At 34.2% G+C, this 24,574-nt stretch overlaps 1 protein-coding gene across 4 annotated transcripts in view; it reads right to left on the bottom strand.

Moving 5' to 3' along the window:
- Window positions 1-24,574, bottom strand: part of MMS22L (MMS22 like, DNA repair protein) — a 175,300-nt gene that overhangs the window by 124,561 nt on the left and 26,165 nt on the right. For all 4 annotated transcript variants that reach the window (XM_037842496.1, XM_037842497.1, XM_037842499.1 and 1 more), the window contains 2 exons: window positions 21,016-21,129; window positions 326-502 (listed from right to left, as the gene is read on the bottom strand). In XM_037842496.1, coding sequence (XP_037698424.1) covers window positions 326-502; window positions 21,016-21,129 — 291 coding nt within the window. The remainder of the gene's footprint in view (window positions 1-325; window positions 503-21,015; window positions 21,130-24,574) is intronic.

The raw sequence follows: 24,574 nt of genomic DNA, 5'->3' as shown, positions 1-24,574 counted from the left end.
CCATCCCATGTTTTTTGGATAAGGGAACAGAAGCCCAAAAAGGTATAAGTAATTTACTGAAGGTCAAACAACTACTCAGAAGCAGAGCCAAGGCTAGATTCCAAGTCTTCTACAAGTTGCTTTTATTTAAACAAACAATAAAAATATAAACTTTATCATTTTTCAAGAAGTTTATAGCAAAGTCTACAGCTTCTAGACTTAGGTGAATTTACTTCTGTAGAATCTGACAATTTTTGTTATTGTTTCTGCTAATTTACTCTCTAATTTGTCTGTAAAAACATATTAATTGATAACATAAGAAAATTTTAAAAAATAAGACCCTTACCGTATCACCTGATACTCCATGGCGATCAAACTGGTAAAATGATGCTAAATGAGTAATAATCCACCAACTAAAACCTAATGGATCCCTGGACTGGATTACAGGAACAGAAGGTCTTTTCTGGTCACTTGATTTTTCAAAGAGTGTTTTAAGTAGTTTTATCATCCAGTTCCAAAGTGACTATAGAAAAAGAAGTAACACAATTCAGTTAAATTGAGACATTGTTCCAGTAATCTCTGATTTGGGGTTTTTCCTCCATTTTTATAATGAAATATAACAGACACAAAAGATAATGTTAATCACATATACAGAGCTTACTGAATAATAAAAAACTTCTGATGTGTGAAAAAGATGGTTTGACAAATATAGAATTACCATGTTTTAGATTGATCAAACTTCCTAAAAATCTGTGGATTGTTGTTTTTTATCAATTCTGCAAAAATTCTCAGGCATTATAACCTTCTCAAATACTGTCTTTGCTCAATTCTCTCCCCTGTACTGCTGAGACTCACAGATTTGCACATTCTCATGATATCCTCTATCGCTTAATTCTTTTATCTGTATTTTCAATTTGTTAATCTCTGATAGTCTCAAGATTAATTTTGTCTATTCTTCCATCTTATACTTTCTTCAGCTATGTCTAATTTTCTGTTTAAACTATGTTTAGTTTTCTTAGATTTTTAAAATTATTATTGTATTATTTATAGATCTTCTACTTGGATCTTTTTCAAATCTGCTTTGTAGTTTCATGTTCTTTGCAAGTATTTCCAACTTAACGTATTCCTTTATCATAGTCATCATAGCTGTTTTATAATATACAACTGACTGTCAATATCTGACATTTTTTGGATACGTTTCTGTTGAATACTGTTTTAGATGAATGTTGCTCATGGTTTCTGGGTTTTTTTGAGTGTCTAATTTTTGTCATGTGTTTTGAATTTTTTAATTTGAAAATTTTGTAGAAGTTGAAAAACTATATAAAGTGATTTGTACCCAGGCTATAATTCTGATTGACGGTGTTTCACTTATTGTTTTCCTCAAACAAAGGGCATAATTCTGGGAAACCAACCATAGAAACATCCTACTTTTATACTCCCTATCTTGTGTAGGCCCATTGCTTTGATTTCTGTCCCCCAACTATGGGAGGGTAACAAATTAAGACTTTTCTTTTCTAGAATCTGAAAATGATATATTTAAAAAAAAAGACTGTTTAGAAAATATCATCCAGATTTTTTTAGTTTTCAATGGGGAGGTTGATCCAAATAACCCAGCCCACCACTACCAGAGACAAGAAGTCCTGTATCTTTTTTTAATGCTTTTATTTTCAAACTTTCTTTATGCTCATGTTATTTAGATCTCCTCTAAATAGTCTATAGCTTGCTTTTTTTAATTCGGTCTATCTTCTCTTTTAACTGGAGCACTTAGTCCACTTAAATGTAAGTGCTAAATATACGCATTTATTTCTATCATCTTGCTTTGTGCCTTCTATTTTTTGTTTTTTTCTCTTGCTTTCATTAGTATTCTTTCCTTAATTCATTTTTTCCTTTCCCCCACTAATTTTAGAGTCACATACACTTTCTATTTTACCATGCATTTCTATCAAAGTTTAAAGTTAATAAATATCCAAATGATTCTCACAAAAAAAACACAAAAAAAGATGTAAAGACTTAATCTGTGTTCTTCTTCCTCCTGATGTAACACACTATTGACATCATGCATTTAATATTTTTATATTTATCCCACAAGAGATAAATGTTTGGATTTACCCAAATATTTACCACCTTCACTGTTCATATATGAAAAGCAACGAATTTTGCATCTCAGTTCTTCCACCTGAGATCTCTTTCCTTTTGCTTGAAGTTAATCTTTTAGTGAAAGTTTACTATTTGTAATCTATTACATTTACTTATTGGAAAATAGCTTGATTTCATCTCATTCTTGAAAGATTTTGCTGGGCAAAGAATTTAAGTTGACAATTATTTTACCTTAACAGAATGAAGATATTTTCATTGGCTTCCAGTGATATTAAGAGATCAGCTGTCAGTTTGTCACTATTTTGAAGGTAAAAAAAGCTTTTTTGTCTGAATATGTTTAATTTGATCTGTTTTTCTGCAGTGTCACTATGATGTATCTGGGAATGTTTTTCTCTTTATTTACTCTGAGTGAAATTCATTAGGCTTCTTGATCTGTTATCATTCATCAACACTGGAAAATTCTTAGTCATTCTCTCCTCAAATATTTACTCTGTTACACTTACCCCTCCTCATCTTTGGAAATACAATTAGAAATATACTCTATATCCTCTCTATGATCCATGTCTCATAACTACTTTTATATTTTCCATCTTTGTCTCCCTTCACTTGTGCATGATGTCTTCAATCCTAATTTTTAGTTTGCTACTTCTCACCTCAACTGTATCTATTTAGTTTTTCATCTGTTGCATCATACTCAAAAGATTTTTATCCTGCTCATTTTCAAGCTTGGCTCTTTTGCCTTTAATCTTATTTATTAAACAAGGTTATTTTATATCCTGCGATTGATAACTCTCAATTCTTAAGTTTTTGTAAGTCCGTTTCTACTATCTGGTTTTCACCTACAGTGACTTGTTTCCTTGTGTTCCATGACCTTTAAACATGAGTTGCTCATTTCCTTCTCATTTGTTTTTTTACTATGGGAATTCCTTTGAGGCCTGGGATGAAGGTAGATTCTAATTTACATCTGCTTCTGCCAGGCACTGGGGACACTACTAGCCCTGAACTATACTCAACTTAAATTCTGGCACAAAGAACTCCCAAATATACTTCACCCAGAAGCAGCAACTACTAACATTTTGCTTAATATCCAGATAGATAGATAGATAGATAGATAGATAGATAGATAGATAGATAGATAAACACACACATATATTTATAAATTGAGCATAAGTTGCAGACAAATCTGCTGGTTTTACCATTAAATCCTTCAATATATATTTCCTAAAAACAATGAAATTCACTCTTATTGCCATAGTACAATTATCAAAACCAGGAAATTCAACATTGATATAATACTTAATCTAATCTACAGACCCAATAAATTTTTCCAATTGCCTCAGTAAACCCCTTCATTGCAAAAAACTTTTTCCTAGTCCGGAATCCAGAGGATGACATATAGCATTTGTTTTCAAGTCTTTTTAGTCTTCTTTAATCTGGAAGGGTTTCTCAGTCTTTTTTATTAAACTTTTTACTTTGAAATAATTTCAGACTTAAAAAAAAGTTACAAAACTATAAAAAAAAAAAAAAACTTGCTTTATCATTCTTTTTCTCTATACAAATCTCTTTTACGTATGATATAGAATACCCTTTTCTGAAATATTTTGAGAGTAAACTGTACACATAATACCCATTAACCTTTATATAATTCAGAATTAATTTCCTTTAAAAAGGCCATTCTCAACCACAGCGCAATTATTATAAACCTTCAAAATTCCCATACTGTGCCCTCTTAGTCTAGTCCTAGATTCAGAATCATACGCTACATTTAGTTAACTTATTTCTCATTTCAGTTTCCTTTAACCTATAACAGTTCTTCAAAATTTATCTTTCATAACCTTGACATTTTTGAAGAATTCAAAAATAAGCCAGTTACTTAGATTTGACTGGTGTTACATCTCATGATTATACAAACATTATGCATTTTTGGGAGGAATACGAGAAGCATTTTTGTATCATTCCTTTCAATGCATCTTATTGGGAGTACATGATGTTAACCTGTCCTGTTACTGGTGATGTTATGATCACTTTGTTAAGGTGGTGTATTCCAAAGTTTCTGCACTGTACAGTTTCTATTTTTCCCTTTGTAACTGATAAGTACCTTGTGGAAGTACTTATCAAAGTATGTAAATTTTCCATTTTTCATCACACTTTTGTCCACTACTTTTATAATCAAGGATTCTAACCTGAAATAATTATTACTGTGAGGCTTGTCAAAAGTGATTTTCTAATTCCATTATTACTTCTTCCAATTATTAGGAAGAACCTCCCTTCTTGTTTGTTTGTTTGTTTGTTTGTTTATTTATGTTAGTATGGACTCACAGATTCTTATTTTACAGATTATAATTATTTTCTGTCATTTATTTATAGCTTAAAAGTATCCCAAATTTGGCCTATGGCAGACCTTTCAAGTTGACTCTTATATCCTTTTGACAACAACTCACCATTTTTTGGGCACTTCCTTAGTTTCTGGTATAAGAAACTCCAGGCATATCTTTTACTTCTGAAGCCCTAGCCCTGGAGTCATTTTTCCAAGGCGTCTTGTTTCCTTTTTTTTGGAAAATGGTATTTCAAAATCAAGATATAGGTGCTACTTGCTCACTGTTACTCATATAACATTGCTTCTAGGTCCACCCAGCAGAAAGGTAAGAAATGTATGTATGTAAACACACTCATATCTATATCTAATTTTGAATACAAACCACGATTTCACACTGATACTCGAAATTACAATCCAACATGAAAAGGTTCATTCTAGCTTTCCCTCTTTCCATATTTGTAACTCAATTTTCCAACAGTGACAAATTCAATTTTGGCTGGCTCTAATTACCTACAATATATTTATTAATTTACTCAGTCCTAGAATACAAATAAACTAGATTTAAAACTGCTAACCCATAGCACTGCAAAAAGCAAGCCTACTAAGACTGCAATATTTGCAGTTCTTCACAGTTCTTTAATCTTTAGCCGTAAGAGTCTACAGCCAAAACAGTTATATGGGTTAGTCCTTCACAAGTAATATTCACTTGAAATACAGTGAGGTTCAACAATTTCCATTTGTATTCACCGAGTCTCCTTTCAATAAATGTTGATTTGTTTTTAGAACATGTGAAACATTTACATGGCTCTAAAGTCAGAACTATACAAAAAGCTACACTCAAATGTCACTCCCCCGGAAACCCTTCCACTCTGTTCCCAACCACCAATCTTACTACTTCCTTCCTGCATTTCTTTCTATAGAACCAGCATTTATGTGTATATTTCTTGATTTTCCCTTTCTTACACAAAAGGTAACAGAATATAAATATTCTTTGCATTTTGCTTATTACATTTAACAACAAATCCTAGAAATCACTCAACAGTTCAGACATCTTTCTCATTCTATTGCACAACTGTATTAATACTCCAGTGTACAATAGTTTATTCAACTCCTCCTCTATATGAGCATTTCAGTTGCTTCTAATACTTCATTATTACAAACAATGCTGCAATGAATAGTCTTGTGCTTATGAAATTTTTAATTGTTGGAGGCATATATTTAGGGGAAACTCCTAGAAGTGGGTTTGCTAGGGTCAAATTATGAACGCACATGTAAGTAATTGTGTTACCTACTGCCAACTATCCCTTTGTAAGGGTTGTATCAGTTTGCATACCCATGAGCCATGAATAGGGGTGGCCACTTCCCCACAGTCGGTACTTATGCCAATCTCATAGGCAAAAAATGTTATCTCAGAGAAGTTTTAATTTTCATTTCTGTAAAAAGGAGATTGAATACTTTTTCTTATGGTTGTGGGGCATACACACTGTGCCGGTATGAATGTATTATGTTCCCCAAAACTCCATTATCTTTGATGTAATCTTGTGTGGGCAGAGGTATCAGTGTTGATTAGATTGTAATTCTTTTGGGTGCTTCCGTGGAGATGCGCCCCACCCAACTGTGGGTGATGACTAATTGGATAATTTCCATGGAGCTGTAACCCCACCCATTCAGGGTGGGTCTAAATTAAATCACTGGAGCCATATAAATGAGCTGACAAACATAAGGAATTCAGTGCAGCTGAGAGTGACATTTTGAAGAGGAGCTTCAGCCAAAAGGGACACTGAAGAATGCACTGGAACTGAGAGAGAAGCTTCAGCTTACAGAGACATTTTGGAGACAGCCTTTGAAAGCAGACTTTTGCTCCGGAGAAGCTAAGAGAGGACAAACGCCCCAAGAGCAACTAAGAGTGACATTTTTGAGGAGCTGAAGCCTAGAGAGGAACATCCTGGGAGAAAGCCATTTTGAAACCAGAACTTGGAGCAGATGCTGGCCACGTGCCTTCCCAGCTAACAGAGGTCTTCGAGACGCCATTGGCCATCCTCCAGTGAAGGTACCCAACTGTTGATGCATTACCTTGGATGCTTTATGGCCTTAAGACTGTAACTGTGTAACCAATACCCCTTTTATAAAAGCCAGTCCATTTCTGGTGTTTTGCATTCCGGCAGCATTAGCAAACTAGAACACACATGCGTATTTATATGTAGATAGCTTTGTGAGTTGTCTTTGTATATCTTTTGCCCATTTTTGTGTCAAGTTTTTGTTTCCTTACTCTCAGTCTTTAAGAGTACTATAAATATATTAACTTTTGGCCCTTTATCTAGGATACACAATGCAAATATTTTCTTTCAGTTTTTAAGTTGTAAATTTTATATTTTTAGTATTCAAATTTATTAGTATATTGCCTCTTGATTTTGAGTCATATTTACAAATCCAACACTATACCAAGGTTACAGAGAAATTCACCGATGTTTCATTCTAGTACTTGTATGGTTTCATTGTTTATTTGCAGATCCCTGATCCATTTGGCATTTAATCGTGTACATTGTGTGAAATATAGATTTAATTTTACCTTTTTCCAAATAGCTAAACAATTGTCCCAGCACAATTTTTTTAAAAGTCCTCCTTTGCCCTAGTGATTTGAGGTGCCATATATTATATTTCTACATGTATATAGATCTATTCCTGGACTTTTTATTCTATTTCACCAGTCTGTTGGTCTTTCATGCACCGATACCATGCTGTTTTAATTTCACAGGATCAATGGTATGCTTTAATGTCTGACAGAGACAGCCCCTCCCCGCCATAGCTTCTTTTTCAGGATTTTTTTGCATGATTGTTTTACTATGCGAACTTTAGCATCAGTTGACTAGCTCCAGAAAAGAACCTTTTAGATATTTTTCCCGAACTTGTATTAAATTTATAAATTAAGGAGAACTGACAGCTTTTTGATACTGAGTCATTCTATCCAAGAAGAAGGATTATCTTTCCATTTATTCAGGTCTACTTTTGTGACTTTTAGGAGTTTCCTCACAGATTTTGCACACTTGTCTTCCAACTTTTTCATCTTTTATGTTACTATGGTAAATGGAGCTTTCAGTAACATTACAGCCTCTATCTCTAGTTTGTGTACAGGAAGGCTACTGATTTCTCTGTTGATTTTATAATCCATCTTACTCAATTTTTTGAGTTAGTTTTTTCATTGATTCTCTAAGGTTTTCCAGATATACTGCTACCTACAAATAGATTTTTATTTCTTCTCAATTAATTCTTATAATTGATTTCTGCCTTGCATTGACTAATATCTTCAATGCAGTTGGACAATATTAGAGACAGTGAGCATCCTTTCCTTGTTCCTGATCTTGGTGAAAATGCTTCTAGAAATGCCCCATTTACTATGATGCTAACTTTAAGACTAAAATATATATTTTACCATGTTTAGAAAGTATGAGTCAATTCCTAGTTCTACGAGGAACGGGTATTAAATTATGTTGAAGGATGTTTTCAACCTCTTTAAAGATAACATTTCCCTTCTCATGTCTATTAATATGATATGTTTCTGGATATCAAACCAAACATGAATTCCCAGAATAAAACTCACTAGTCATGAGTATTATTTTTCTAATGTGGTGTTGGATTCTATTTGCTAATATTGATAGACAAAATAATATTGGTCTGTAGTTTTCTTTTTTAGTACTGTCTTTATCAGATTTCGGTATCAACATCATACTAGCTTAATAAAAAATTAGGAAGAATTCCTTCATTTTCAATGCTCTGGAACAATTTATAAAGTGGGACTCTCTCATCTATAAAGGCTAGCTACATGACCCCTGTGAAAACATTTGGAACTGTTATTTTTTGCAGTATGGTTCCTTGGTAACTTTCTCTATCTCTTCTATCCAAACTGGTCTGTATAAGCTTTCTATTTCCATTGGGTTAAATTTTACTTATCTATTTCCCTAGTAAATTAGCATTCTAGGTTTTCATGTCTATCTGCAGAGATCTACAAAGAAGCCTCGTGTTTGTTTTGTTTTTTAATTCTGTTTAAATATTTTTTCCCTGTTATCTTTTATTTTGTACAATTGTACGTTTTCTCTTCTTCTTAATCAAGTTAGTAGTGATGCTTCTATTTTGTAAATTTAAAAGACAAAAAGGTATTTTATTTAATTAGGCCTACTGTTTTCCTATTCTCTACCTCATTAATTTTTGCTTTTATGTTTATTATCTCCATCCTTGTGCTTTCCTTTGGTTTAATTTATTATTCTTTCACTGTCTTTTCAAGGTGGGAATTTAAGTCATTTCTTTTTATTGATAAAGGTATTTTAGTGCTATGAATTTTCCTCAAACTGCTGCTTTAAATATATTCCATATACTCTGAGATTTATAGTGTTCTCATCATTTTTTAGAAATTCTGTAATTTCAATTTGCACTCCCTTTTTCATTAAAGAATTATTAAAAGGTCTTTTAATTTCTAGGTGGAAAGATCCTTTTGGGTTTTCTCAATAATTTTTAGTTTAATCCCATAGTGATCAGAGTATCATTTGTATTCAGAGTATTTCACTTTATGACACTTACTGATGATTTCTTTGTTACCTAAATCAATTTTCGAGAATATTCTGTTTCTTTAAAAGATATGTTAGGGTATAATACCTCATGCCACATAGAAAAATAAACTCAAAATGGATCAAAGACCTAAATATAAGAGCCAGAACTATCAAACTCCTAGAGGAAAACAGGGAAACATCTTCAGGACCTTTTGTTATGCAATGGTTTCTTCAACTTTACACTCAAAGAACAAGCAGTAAGAGAAAAAATAGATAAATGGAAACTCATCAAAATTAAACTTTGTGCAAAGGACTTTATCATGATAGAAAAAAGACAGCCCACTCAAACAGAGAAAATATTTGGAAACCACATATCCCACAAGGGTTTAATATCCAGAATATAAAAAGAAACCATTCAACTCAACAACAAAAAGACAAATGATCATTTAAAACATGGGCAAAAGAGTTGAATAGACATTTCTCCAAAGAAGATGTACATATTGCCAGAAAGCACAAGAAAAGGTACTCAATATCATTAGCTATTAGGGAAATGCAAATCAAAATCACAATGAGATACCAGTTCACACCCACTAGAATGGCTACTATTAAGAAAACAAATAAAACAAACAAATAAACAAATAAACAAAAAAAAAAAAACAGAAAATACCAAGTGCTTGAGAGGATGCAGAAAAATAAGAACACTCATTCACTGTGTGCTATACCAGACAGTTTGGCAGTTCCTCAGAAACTTAAGTATAGAATTACTACATGACCCAGCAATCCCACTACTAAATATATACCCAAAAGATTTGAAAGCAGGGACTCGAATAGACATTTGCACACCAATGTTCATAGTGGCATTACTCACAACTGTCAAAGGATGGAAGCAACCTAAGTATCCATCAACCAATGAATGGATAGATAAAATGTGGTATAAACATACAACGGAATATTATTCGGCTGTAAAAAGGAATATACTTCTGATACATGTGACAACACAGATGAACCTTGAGGATATCTTGTTCAGTGAAATAAGCAAGACACAAAAGGACCAATATTTTAGGACCTCACTGATATGAAATAATTAGAATACACAAATCTTAGCATAAGAATCTAGAATACAGGTTATACAGAGCCAGGACGGGAGTGAGGAATGAAAAGTTAATTCTAAATTGTACAGGATTTCTATCTGGGTTGATTGTAAAGTTTTGGTAATGAATAGCGGTGATGGAAGAACAACATTGTGAACATAATTAACAGCACTGAATTATATATGTGAATGCAGTTAAAAGTGTAAATTGTAGATTATATGTTATTAGAATTAATTTTTTTAAAAGGACTGTACAACACAGTGAACCCTAATGTAAACAATATACTATAGGTAATAATAAATTTATAAAAATGTCCTTTCCTGAATTGTAGCAAATGTATTGCACTAATGCAAGGTTTTAATAATACAGTGGTATGTGGGAACTCAGTATTTTATGCATGATTTTTCTGTAATCCTATAACTTCCCAACAAAAAATAATAAGAAATAAAAAATAATAAAACAATTGATGAACCAACATTATTATTAATTCAAGTCTATACTTTATTCGTATTTCCTTAGGTTTTGCCTTATATTCTTTCTCTTTTGCATCCTGGATAAAATATTACATTTAGTATGTCTGGTTTCTCCACTGTAATATTACTTTTTTCTCTCTCTTTCAATACTGCACTCTTTGCAATGAAGTTTATTATGTACACCCACTTAAGGAGTGGGGATTTTTGCTGCCTCCGGCCTCTCTTTTCAACTTTGTTACAACATATAACATTTGCTTGTCTTTCATCCTTGTCCCTGTCTCTCCTAGTTTTACTCTTACCTCTCTTTCTTAGTCTTATATCTTAAAATAGAATAACTTGCTTACCATAAGTCCATTAGCTGAGTTTATCTTAGTCTTCCCTTGGTTGGATAAAGCTCATCTACTAGAAAGTTCCTCAAGGGCTCATGAATACTGAAATCCTTTTGTTCTTCAATGTCTTAAACTGTTTTACTATATACTTGAAATTTGAAGGGCAGCTTGGATGGATATAAAATCCTTGGCTCATAATTTTTCTTTGTGCTTTCTCACTGAATTCTTTTAAATACTCCATTGTTGCCAAATATTCTGTTAGTTTTGAGAAGTCTAATGCCAGTCATATTTTTTTTTTCCTGTAAGTTATTTGGAATTTTTGCCTGAAAAATTGAAGATTTATTTTTCAGAAGTCAAGTAGTTTTTATTAGGATATGTTTCAGGGTTGACTGGTGTTAATCCTTCCCATTACCCAGTGGGTCCTCTTTTTGTTCTTCTTTTACTTCTGGAACATTTCCTTGAATTAATTTTGAATATTACCTATATCCCATTGTTTTGTTTTCTTCTTTAGTGACTCCAATTATAACACAGGGTTGTTTCCTCTTTGCCTATCTTCTTTTTCAACCATTTTTTCTCTGATCCTTTATAGTCTTTCTTTATCTCATTTCATTCCCTTGGTTGTTTTCCCACCTTTCTTCTAAGCTCTTTATTCAGTTTTCATTTATGTCTATTTTCCATTGAGCACACTGTAATTTGTCACTTCTGGTATGATTTTTGTTTTTCTCTTCCACTTCACTCCTGAATCCAACTAACTCTTCTTCCACCCTTTTCCTGCTTTTTTTTGTATATTTGTTTTTAGCACTTGAATTTGTTAATCAAGGTGGTTTTTAACACCCCCAGATGCCCTTCTGAGTATATTTAATTAAGTTTGGAGTGTTGTCTTACAACATTCTTCTGCTTCAGAACTGTTTCTGGGGGAGCACTCATATCATCAGCTGAAGAATATTAATAATGTCAGCTGAAACAATCCTATGTTCCATTTTCCTCTGGTAACCTTGTACAGACTTATTTAAAATGTTTCTATTTTCACTTTGTAGATTTGGACTCATTTACAAGATACCTAATTCAGTGGTGCCAATGTACCAAAGTCCCATTTCTTTACTGGGTTTTTTTATTTTGTTTTTTTTTAACAGTGGTAAAAGGAGATGCCAAGCCTACTTAAAATTGTGCCTAAGAGTCACCCCCAGAGAACTCTTTTGTTGCTCAGATGTGACCTCTCTCTCTCAGCCATTTCTGCAGGTAAACTCGCTGCCCTCCCCCACTACATGAGACATGACTCCCAGGGGTGTAAATCTGCCTGGCAACGTGGGATATGACTCAAGCGGATGAGCTTGGCCCTGGAATTGTGGGATTGAGAAAGCCTAAATATTGTTAAGATATCAATTTTACACTGCTTCCTAACATCAAGAACACACTTTGTTACTCTCCTATAGTCAGTGCTCCGATCTACAAGGACACTTTTTTCAGTATTTTCATATTCTGGCAATGGTTTTATATCAATTTTATAGCCAGTGCTAACTCGCTCTTTCTCTCTTCTGAAAAGATTTTCTAGGGCTACCCTGGCTCACTAGAAAGGCTATAGTAGGAGTCCAGGAGTTTTTACTTTCATTTACAACTTTGAGCATTCCTGTCTTGTGGGTATGATATCAGAATGTCTCCCCACCCTCACCCCACCCCCAGATTTATTTGATCTTGCTGTTCTATATTGTTGAGGGGAATTATTGTGGGGTAATATGGGTTTAGACAACAACATTGTCCTTGATACTTAGAATTCACTGGCTTTAAATTTTGAATACTGTCTAGGAACCAAGAATTCAGGCAACAAACCTGAATGAGACTTGATTTGCAATAACAAAAACCTGGAAACAGTTTCACAATTCTGCCAAGTGCCACAGTTAAAGTCAAACAATTTTCCTTAACAGATTTTAATTGAGTTTCCAGTTCATCCTTTTGGATGCCCAGTTTTATGGGCAGTTGGCCTACTATGAGGCTATCACCTTGGGTCAACTCTGAGTTTTGCCATCTGTGCTCAAACCCTATATGCGTGAAATCTAAAGCTCATGTTTAAACAATTCAGCAACTCTTTGCAAGGTGTGAGGCAAGTTCAATGTTCAGCTTACCTGAGTTCCCAACTACATTTAGTATTTTGACTCAGTAACACTTTCTACAACTTCATCAACACATTTAAAATGCTTATTATATGTTATTCACTATGATAAGATTCAACTATTTTTTAAGTAGGAAGGTCAAACTACTCTAATATAGCTTATTTTCACATACTGAATTTGACTTTTAGAATAAAATGGCCTAATATCACTTAATTTTAGTTGTACTAAAAAAAAAAATTACCTCATCCTTTCATTATTTTAGGGCAAATAATTCCGGTCACCACATAAAATGAAGACCATAAAAATAATTTCTGTTAAACAATGCATGTTACTATGCAAATTTCTAGAATAGACGACTTTAAAATGTGACTTTTTTTTTCTTAAAATGTAGAAAAGTTCTAATGGTAAAAAGTATCATGTCCACTTTAGTTATCAATGGTTTATACTTTCTATTCTGATTTTCTAAAAAAAAAATAATTCTGCTGAATATGAAAAACCCACAGCCAACATCATATTCAATGGTGAAGCAGTGAAAGCTTTCCCTCTAAGAGGAGGAACAAGACAAGGATGCCCATTGTCACTACTGTTATTCAATACTGTGCTATAAGTTCTAGCTAGAGCAGTTAGACAAGAAAAATAAATAAATAAATAAATAATCAGAAAGGAAGAAGTAAAACTTTCCCTATATTCAGATGACATGATCCTATATTTAGAAAGTCCCAAAAAATCTACAACATAGCTACTAGAGCTAATAAATGAGCTCAGCAAAGTGGCAGAATACAAAATTAACACGCAAAAATCAGTAGTGTTTCTATACACTAGTAATGAGCAATTTGAGGAGAAAGTCAAGAAAAAAATTTCATTTACAATGCCAACTAAAAGAATCAAATATCTGGGAGTAAATATAACCAAGGATGTAAAGGACCTATACACAGAAAATTACAAAACACTGCGAAATGAAGTCCTGGAAGGACATTCTGTGTCCATGGATTGGAAGACTAAATACTGTTAAGATATCAATTCTACCCAAACTGATTTACAGATTCAACATAATTCCAATCAAAATTCCAACAGACTACTTTGCAGAAATGGAAAAGCCAATCATCAAATTCATTTGGCAGGGTAAGGAGCCCCAAAAAGCAAAAATCATCCTGAAAATAAAACAACAAAGTTGGAAGACTCATACTTCTGACTTTAAAGCATATTACAAAGCTACAGTGGACAAAACAGCACTATACTGGCATAAAGATAGATATATTGACCAATGGAATCAAATTGAGGGTCAGAAATAGACCCTTACACCTATGGTCAACTGATTTTTGACAAGGCTGCCAAGTCCACTCAATTGGGACAGAACAGTCTCTTCAACAAATGGTGCAGGGAGAACTGGATATCTGTACCCAAAAGAATGAGAGAGGACCCATATCTCCTACCTCATACAAAAATTAACTCAAAATGGATCAAAGACCTAAATATAAGAGCCAGGACCATAAAACCCCTAGGAGAAAACACAGGGAAGTATCTTCGAGATCTTGTGGTAGGCAATGGATTCTTAGACTTTATATCCAAAGCACAAGCAATGAAAGAAAAAAGATACTTGGAACCTCCTCAAAACTGAATACTTTTGTGCCTCAAAGGACTTTGAAAAGGCAGCCTACTCAATGGGAGAAAATATTTGGAAACCACATATCTAGTAAGGGTTTAATATCCAGAATATATAAAGAAATCCTGCACATCAAAAATAAAAAACAAATAACCCAATTTAAAAATGGGCAAAAGACTTGAATAGACATTTCTCCAGATGAAATACAAATATATAAAAAGCACATGAAAAGATGTTCAACATCACTAGCTATTAGGGAAATGCAAGTCAAAATGACAATGAGATATGATCTCATACCTACTAGAACGGCCACTATTAAAGAAAACAGAAAACTACAAGTGTTGGAGAGGATGTGGAGAAACAGGAAAACTTCACTGCTCACCAAGTGGGAAGGTAAAATGGTGCAGATACTGTGGAAGACAGTTTGGTGGTTTCTCAGGAAGCTAAGCATAGAATTGCCATATGATCTGCCAATCCCACTAGTAGGTATACACCCAGAAGAACTGAAAGTAGGAACACAAACAGACATTTGCACACCAATGTTCACAGCAGCATTATTCACAACTGCCAAATGATGGAAAGAACCCAAGTGTCCATTAAGTGATGAATGGGTAAACAAAATGTGGTATATACATACAAGGGAATATTATTCTGCTGTAAGAAAGAATGAAGTCCTGATGCATGCTACAACATGGATGAACACTGAAGGCATTATGTTGAATGAAATAAACCACACACAAAAGGACAAATATTGTATGAGCTCACTAACATCATCTAATTATAATGAGCAAACTCATAGAGTTAAGATTTAGAATAAAAGTTATCAGGAGATAGAACAAGGGTAGAGAATGGGGAGCTGCTGATAAATTTGTGCAAAACTTCTAATTAGGTTGATTGCAAGTGTTTGGAAATGGATAGAGGTGATGGTAGCATACTATTGTGAGTGTACTTAACAGTGATGAATTATGTGTGTGATCATGGTTGAAAGAGAAAGTTTAGGGTCATGTATGCCTCTAGAAGGAAAGCCAGAGGGACAGAGCAGCCTCCTCAATAAATGGTGTTTGGAGAACTGGATATCCATTTCCAAAGGAATGAAAGAGGACTCCTACCTCACACCTTATATAAAAATTAACTCTAATTGGATCAAAGACCTAAACATAAGCGCTAAGACCATAAGACTCTCAGAAGAAAACGTAGGGCAATATCTTAAAGATCTTATGATAGGAGGTGGTTTCCTAGACCTTACACCCAAAGCACGAGCAACCAAAGAACAAATAGACAAATGAGATCACCTCAAAATCAGACATTTTTGTATATCAAAGGACGTTGTTAGAAAAGTAAAAAGTCAGCCTACGCAATGGGAGACAATATTTGGGAACCACATATCAGATAAGGGTTTAATATCCCGAATATATAAAGCAATCCTACAACTCAACAACAGAAAGACAAATAACCCAATTAAAAAATGGGCAAAAGTCATGGACAGACACTTCTGAAGAGGAAATGAAAATGACTCAAAAACACATGAAAAAATGCTCAACTTCACTGGCAATTAGGGACATGCAAATCAAAACCACCATGAGATACCATCTCACACCTACCAGAATAGCCATTATCCAAAAATCAGAAAATTACAAGTTCTGGAGAGGATGTGCAGAAAGAGGCACACTTATTCATGCTGGTGGGAATGTAGAATGGTGCAGCCACTCTGGAAGACAGTGTGGAGGTTCCTCAGGAAACTAAGTATAGATTTGCCATATGACCCAGCTATTCCATTGCTAGGTATATACTCAAAGGAACTGAAAGGTAAGACACAAACAGACATTTGTAAACCGATGTTTACTGCAGCATTATTCACGATTGCCAAGAGATGGAAGCAGCCCAAATGTCCATCAACGGACAAGTGGATAAACAAACTGTGGTATATACTCATGATGGAATATTATGCAGCTGTAAGACAGAACAAAGACATGGAACATATAATAACATGGATGAACCTTGAGGACATTATGTTGACTGAAGTTAGCTACAAACAAAAGGACAAATACTGTATGGTCTCACTAATATGAACTAACACTAATGAGCAAACTTTGAGAGTTAAAACTTGATATCACAGGCTACCAGGAGATAGAAAGAGGGCAGAGATCAGGCATTTGATACTGAAGGACTACAGAAATGTTCAGCAGGACTGATTGTAAAGATCCAGAAATAGATAGCATAATACTGGGTAATAGTAGCACAATATTGTAAGTACATGGAACAAGATGTCTGTGAGTAAAGCTGAAAGAGGTGGGATGGGGGATGTATGACACCAGAGGTAAAGACAGATGATGAAGACTGGGACTGTATAACTTGGCAAAAACTAGGGTGGCCAATGATTGTTGCCAAATATACAAATATAAAAATGTTCTCACATGTGGGAGAACAAATGAATGTCAAACATGCAGAGTGTTGAAAAAGGGATGGTATTTGGGGAAAAACATAATCAAAGCAAACTGGAGTCTATGGTCAACAGTAACATTCCAGTACGCTTCCATTAAATGCAACAACGGCAATACATCAAAGTTAAATGTGTATGAGAGGGGGATATAAGAGGGACATGGGATTTTTGGTAGTGGTATTGTATTCTGTCCTTACTATTATATTGTATTGTATGATACTTTATTTTTCTTTTTATTATCTTTTTTTATTATTCACCAAAAAAAAACACTTTTTCATAATAATCAATATGTTCAAGCGCTGACTGTGGTGATAAATGTACAACTACGTGATGATGCCTTGAACAGCTAATTGTACACTGTGGATCGTGGTATGTTAAATGAAGATATCTCTATAAGATTGTAGGAAAAAATATAAATACAGGTAAAAGTGCTGGAGAAAACATGGAGAGAGGGATGTACCTATTTACTGTTGATGAGGAGGCAGAATGGTGTAGCCTTTCTGGAGGTCACTGGTGGCTCCACAAGAAGCTAAGTATGTGGGGCCATAAGGTCCTATAACCTCATTATGGGGTATGTATTTGGAAGATCCTAGAGCAGAAACATGAATGGACATTTGCACACTGGTGTTTATGGAAGCAGTATTCATGATTCGCAATGGGTGGAGGTGGCCTAAGGGTACGCGGATTGAGGAACAGAATGGTGAAATGTGGTGTATGCATACAATGGAATATTGAGCAACTACGAGAAGGAGTGAAGCTATGACACACACAATGAGGTAATGGATCTTGTAAACAGCATGTTGAGTGAAGTACGCTAGAAACCAAGGCGAACACTATAATGCCTCACCAATATAGACTAACTACAATGTGTAAACTCAGAATTAAATCTTAGAGCACAGCCTAACAGGGAAATTATTATTGTAATGGTCCCTAGATTATAAGCTCTTACAGCAGTCAAATCTATTCCTGAATTGTAATGGCTATCTCCAAACTTTGAGATGTTGATCCCTTAACGTATAAACAGATAGGTCTCTGGAACATTGGGTATCTGTGTTACAACCTGAAACTCAGAGCTACAGCTCGGCAGATATGAATATCAGTATTAACGCATACAGCAACTGTTAAAAAAAAAAGCTGAAATAGAGCCCAGACTTCAATTAGAGACATGAATAAAGCAGATCTGGTTAAGACTAGAGCAAATAGGGCCAAAGGGTAAAGGTTGAAACAGACTGTGTACAAACTTCAGCTTCCATGTGAGACCAAGGGAAGAGATGTTTATTTGGTGTAGGATCTATATTTTCTAAACAATATAACTTCTACAGTCAGTTTGTTCAAACACTACAATTAGATGGAACTTTGAATAGGATGGAAGCTATGGTAGGTCTGTATAGATTAGAATGAAATAGCAACACATCCTAAAGTAATTTGGGTGGAGAATAAAAATATATATTTGGGGCTCCCCTGAAGAGCTGGGGAAGAATGCAGAGGTGTTGGACTTCCTCACCTGGATTCCTGCTGATGTTTTCACAAACACTGGGGACTGATGGCTTGATGTGCTGAGCCCTCTGTCTTGAGGCTGGCCCCCACGAAGCTTGTTGCTGCAAGGAGAGGCTAAACCTGCTTATACTTGTGCCTAAGAGTCTCCCGAGTGCCTCTTTGTTGCTCAGATGTGGCCCTCTCTCTCTAACTAAGCCACCTTGATGGGTGATCACACAGCCCTCCCCTCTACTTGGGACCTGATTGAGCAACGCAGGATATGACTCCCAGGGATGAATCTGGACCCAGCACTGGGGGATTGAGAACATCTTCTTGACCAAAAGGGGGATACAAAATCAGATGAAATACTTTCAGTGGCTGAGAGATTTCAAATGGAGTCGAGAGGTCACTCTGGTGGACATTCTTACTCACAATATAGATAACACTTTTCAGGTTTTAATATATTGGAATAGCTAGAAGTAAATACCTGAAACTACCAAACTCCAACCCAGTAGCCTGGACTCCTGAAGACGATTGTATAACAATGTAGCTTACAAGGGGTGACAGTGTGATTGTGAAAACCCTGTGGATCGCACTCCCTTTATTCAGTGTATGGATGGATGAGTGGAAAAATGGGGACAAAACCTAAATGAAAAATAGGGTGGGATGGGGGGGGTGATTTGTTCTTTTTTTATTTTTATTTTTTATTCTGATTCTGATTCTTTCTGGTGTAAGGAAAATGTTCAAAAATAGATTGGGGTGATGAATGCACAACTATAAGATGGTACTGTGAACAGCTGATTGTACACCATGGATGACTGTATGGTATGTGAATATATCTCAATAAAACTGAATTTAAAAAAAAAAAAGAAAAATACAGATGATAAAAGAATAGGGGAGAATTATAATTCTGGGATTTTTCAGCTTCATCAGTTATCAATACTTGAGTATAATGATTCAGATATTAAGCATCATTCTATACCAATGGTGTTTACAAAGTTTTTTTAATATATTTCCTTTAATAATGGGCTTACCAAGTAGACTCCTTTTGACAAATTGTCAAAAATTGTACATTTTTTAGTAGCAGAGAGCGATAAGTATACAGTAAAGGAAATATACCTAGTAAAGGAAGTTGAGCTTCTGTCCAAAAGATAAATTGTTTTTCTAGATATTTTTTCTCTATCCGACAACTTATGTATGCCACAGTGTGGGATCAGCTTTATGTAGAATAAAGAAGTAGGAGGAAAAAAATAGATGATGATAAAGATTAACTAAATTATTTATGGTTAGACTTCTCTCCAGACCTCAAAAGTATGGTTCTATACCAACCCCAATTAAGATAGAAGTATGGATAAATGGGGAATGAATATGTTTAGTTATCCAAGGCTAGAGAGTATTACTCTTCAGTATTGCATACATGAATGTATAGGTTTATTTTTATGCATAGATAGACAAAAGTGATTGTCTTTTATTTACTCTTTCCTTCTGGGCCACAAATACAGAGAGCTGAATTAATACTCCTCCTCAGCATAGACATACTGGTTTGTACAAAGCTCCTTTCAATTTATTTTATTATTTTTCCCTTTATCCTCAATTCCATTCATCTGTAGCCATGCTGTTGTATTTAATTTAGGAACTGAGATATTAAAGTATCCTTTAAGTATATGTTGTTGTTTTATGTATTATGTATTTAATTTTAAAAATGCTGTGTTTCTATAGATCTTATTCTGTTTTTTAAAATCTGTAAAAGCATCCTTCTTATTGCTTCTGACTGAAGAAGTATGCATTCCTCACATTTTACTTAGGAACGTTTCTGTTGCCTCCAACTTCCCTCCACCACATATACAAAGCTTTTCTGGGGTTTATACTTAGTAGTGGGATTGTTGGGTCATGGGGTATATGTATATTTAATCCTATGAAGTACTGCCAGAATAGTTATAGTAATTCAAACTTCCACCAGCATTGTGTAAAGCTTTCTTGCCACTTTCTCATATCTTTGCCAACACTAGCTACCCTAATTCCCGAATCCAAAAATTCTGAAACTCTTCAAATTTTTTTGTTTTTTTTTATATAAAATTTTACAGCAAATTCACCTGTCTCAGAATTTGATCTGAATGGTTTTGATTTATTTCTAGTCTGTATCCTACTTAATATAAATATTCATTTGTTTCATCATAGAAATATTAATATGCTTGATTACAGGTACTTTTTACCACTCCAAAATCAGAAAACTTCTGTATTCTCAAACACATCTGGCCCTGAGAGTTTCATATATGGGACCTGTGTTACATGACTTTCAAATTTTAATAAATATGATGGGCATAAAAAAAAATGTTAAAGTTAAAATGGAAAATTCTGTTATATATAAATTTCCACAATAAAAATCATTAAATATACATAGATACATATTTATATAGTAATAGGTACTCAGGATTCAGTTAATTTTCTTTTTGGTGGTGGTTGTTGATGGATAAAGAAGGAACATAATGAAATTTCTTGGCTACAATCACTAAATTCAACCTAAGAGTTACAGTAACTAACACATCAATTTTCCAACTTACTTCTGAGAGCGACCCTCTACTCCTGTGATCTAGAAGATGAATGAGTAGTACCCATAATTCTTTAATGCATGGACATGGGCAATGGTGATTCATTAATGCTTCAGAAGGCCTAACCTGTGGTAAAGAACCAAAATGAGTTATTCATAAGAAAATAGCAGGATTTTACATGCCAGATATCTCCAGAAAATTTTAAGAGTGATTTAGATGACTTTAAATTCACATTCAATTACATAAAATTATTAATTTTAAAATGTCATTATTTTATCTTTTAAAACAAATTTCAATTTTACAACAAAAAGTACAGAATGAATTTTATTTTCAACTTAAAAAAAAAAAAAAAACTCCATCAAACCTTTTCTGTAAAGGGCTATATAGCAAATATTTTATAGGGTCTATGGGCCACAAACTCTCCTTCACAACTACTCAACTCTGTCATCGTAGAGCAACAGCAGCCATAGACAACAGGGAAACAAATGGACGGGACTGTGTTCCAGTAAAACCTTAGTGACAAAAGCAGGTGGTAGGCTGGATTTGGCCTGAGGCCTAGAGTTCGCTGCTCTTAATCTAATCCATCTACCACAATGAAAAGAGCTCTAATGAAAAGATTAGAAAATAAATTTTAATTCACTATAAGAGAGTAAAAGTTTTCCAAAATAGACTAAATATAAACTTTAAAGACTTATCAAGATTAGTCAATTTCCAAATTACTTATAATTCCTGTAACAAAAATATTCTCAATGGCTCTAGATAATGCAGAGAATATGCAACCTATTTGCAAATATGGTTAGATTTCTGAAATCCATAGTGTATTCAACATTTTGCATGTTGCATACACATTTCTAAAATAACATATAGTAAAAAAATAATTATGGTGATATTACTATATCATATCTGGTCAATCCACTAATTAATCATAAACATGATTTAGTTTAAAAGACAGTGATAAATTGATAGAACACAATCAAAATCTAAATTTTACTGTAAGTGATAATAATCTACGAATTTCCATCTCTTAAAAATGAATGTGTACGTGAGCACAAGAGAAGAATATGTATCCTGCTGTTGTGGGATGCAGTGTTCTATAAATGTCTGTCAAGTCTAGTTCATTTATCATAAAATTCAACATCTCCGTTTCCTTGTTGATTCTCTGTCCAGCTGTTCTATCCATGATGAGAGTGGTATACTGAAGTCTCCAACTATTATTGTGGAGTTATCTACTATTCCTTTCAGTGTTCTCAGTGTCTGCCTCATGAATTTTGGGGCACTCTGGTTTGGTGCATAAATGTTTATGATTGCTATGTTTTCTTGATGAATTGACCCTTTTATTAATATATAGTGTCCTTCTTTGTCTCTTTCAATTGTTTTACTTTTGATGTCTACTTTGTCTGACACTAGTATAGCTACTCCCGCTTTTTTCTGGTTGCTGTTTCCATGAAATATCTTTTTCCAACCTTTCACTTTAAGCCTATTTTTGTCCTGTGTCTAAGGTGAGTTTCTTGTAGACAGCATATAGATGGGTCCTGCTTTTTAATCCATTCTGCCAGTCTGTGTCTTTTTATTGGGGAGTTAACCCATTAACATTTAGTGTTATTACTGTAAGGGCAGTACTTTCGTCTATCATTTTATCTTTTGGATTTTATATGTCATGTCTTATTTTTTCCTCTCTCTTTTTACCCTTCCTGATAATCTTCATTTCCACACTCTTCTCCAAACCTCTTTCTCCTGTCTTTCCCTATCAGCCTGTAGCACTCCCTTTAGTATTTCCTGTAGCAACGATCTCATATTTATTGTGGTCTCATACACCATGGATGATTGTATGGTATGTGAACATATCTCAATAAAACTGAATTAAAAAAAAAATGAATGTGTAAACAAATACTGAGGGCAGGAGGTTTGATGTGCCGAGCCCTCTACCATGGGACTTGCCCTTATGAAGCTTGTTACTGCAAAGGAGAGGCTAAACCTGCTTATAATTCTGCCTAAGTCTCCCCTTGAGTACCTCTTTGTTGCTCAGATGTGGCCCTCTCTCTCTAGCTAAGCCAACTGGGCAGGTGAAATCACTGCCCTCCCCCCCACATAGGATCTGACTCCCAAGGGTGTAAATCTCCTAGGCAAAGCAGGATATGATTCCAGGGGATGAATCTGGACCTGGCATCGTGGAATTGAGAACATGTTCTTGACCAAAAGGGGGTGCGAAATGAAATGAAATAAAGTTTCAGTGGCTGAGAGATTCCAGATGGAGTCGAGAGGTCACTCTGGTGGGCATTCTTATGCACTATGTAATATAGATAACCCTTTTTAGTTTTTAATGCATTGGAATAGCTAGAAGTAAATACCTGAAACTATCAAACTGCAACCCAGTAGCCTTGACTCTTAAACACAATTGTATAGCAATGTAGCTTACAAGAAGTGACAGCGTGATTGTGAAAGCTTTATGGATCACTCCCTTTATCCAGTGTATGGATGGTTGAGCAGAAAAATCGGGGCAAAAAACTAAATGAAAAATAACATGGGGGGGGATGATTTGGGTGTTCTTTTTTACTTTTATTTTTTATTCTTATTTTCACTTCTTCTGATTCAAGGAAAATGTTCAAAAAATACACTGGAGTGATGAATGCATAACCATATAATGGTACTGTGAACAACTGATTGTACACTTTGGATGACTGTATGGTATGTGAATATATCTCAATAAAATTGAATTTAAAAAATGAATGGGTAGAATGGTATGTGGGGGGAAAATACGTATTGCAAGATACGGACTACAGTTAACAGTAATACCTTAAAATTCTTTCATCAACAGTAACTATTGTACCACACCAATTCTAGGGGTCAACAAGAGGGGGAAAATAAGGGATATGGGGTATTCTGGGTTTTCTTTTTTGTTTTTTTTGTTTGTTTGTTTGTTTTGTTTTGTTTTGCATCTATCTGATAATTTTCTTTTTGGAGTGACGAAATTCGTCTAAAAGCAAGTATGATGATGACTGCACAACTAAGTGATGATACTGTGAGATACTGATTGTATAATTTGGATGGAATATATGATAAAATAATATATCTCAATAAAATATGAAAAAAAAAAAAAGAATGTGTTCTGTAGCACCCTTAAATCAATGACTGCCTTAAATCCCCTACAATAAATTCAACTGAGTAAAACTACATAATTTCCCCAATGATTCTAGACCTTTTAAGAATACAAGAAAAGAAACACTCCCTTTAAATTTGTCAGCTAACTTTAATTAAGTACTCATCTATTTTATTATTATATAATAGCCATAAATTATTAGAGGCTATGCTTCTCCTATTTGAACGGAAGTTAAACTTCCAGTCAAAATCGTAAACATCTTACTTTTATTTTTTTGACAAGACGGGAAACACATTTAAAAAAAAAAAAAAACAGCTCTAAGACATAATTCCTGCCTATTTAAAATGTTTAAATCAAAATTATTTTCCAATTCAGCCCCCAGATAATAGTAAATAAATATAAAATTAGGACAACCAATAAATAAACCATTTTAAATTCTTCCAGATTTAACCACTTGCATTTAAGGACTACTGC

This window comes from Choloepus didactylus, chromosome 7 (genome assembly GCF_015220235.1).
Source record: "Choloepus didactylus isolate mChoDid1 chromosome 7, mChoDid1.pri, whole genome shotgun sequence".
Lineage (NCBI taxonomy): Eukaryota > Metazoa > Chordata > Mammalia > Pilosa > Megalonychidae > Choloepus > Choloepus didactylus.
This window is presented reverse-complemented; position numbering and strand designations above follow the sequence as displayed.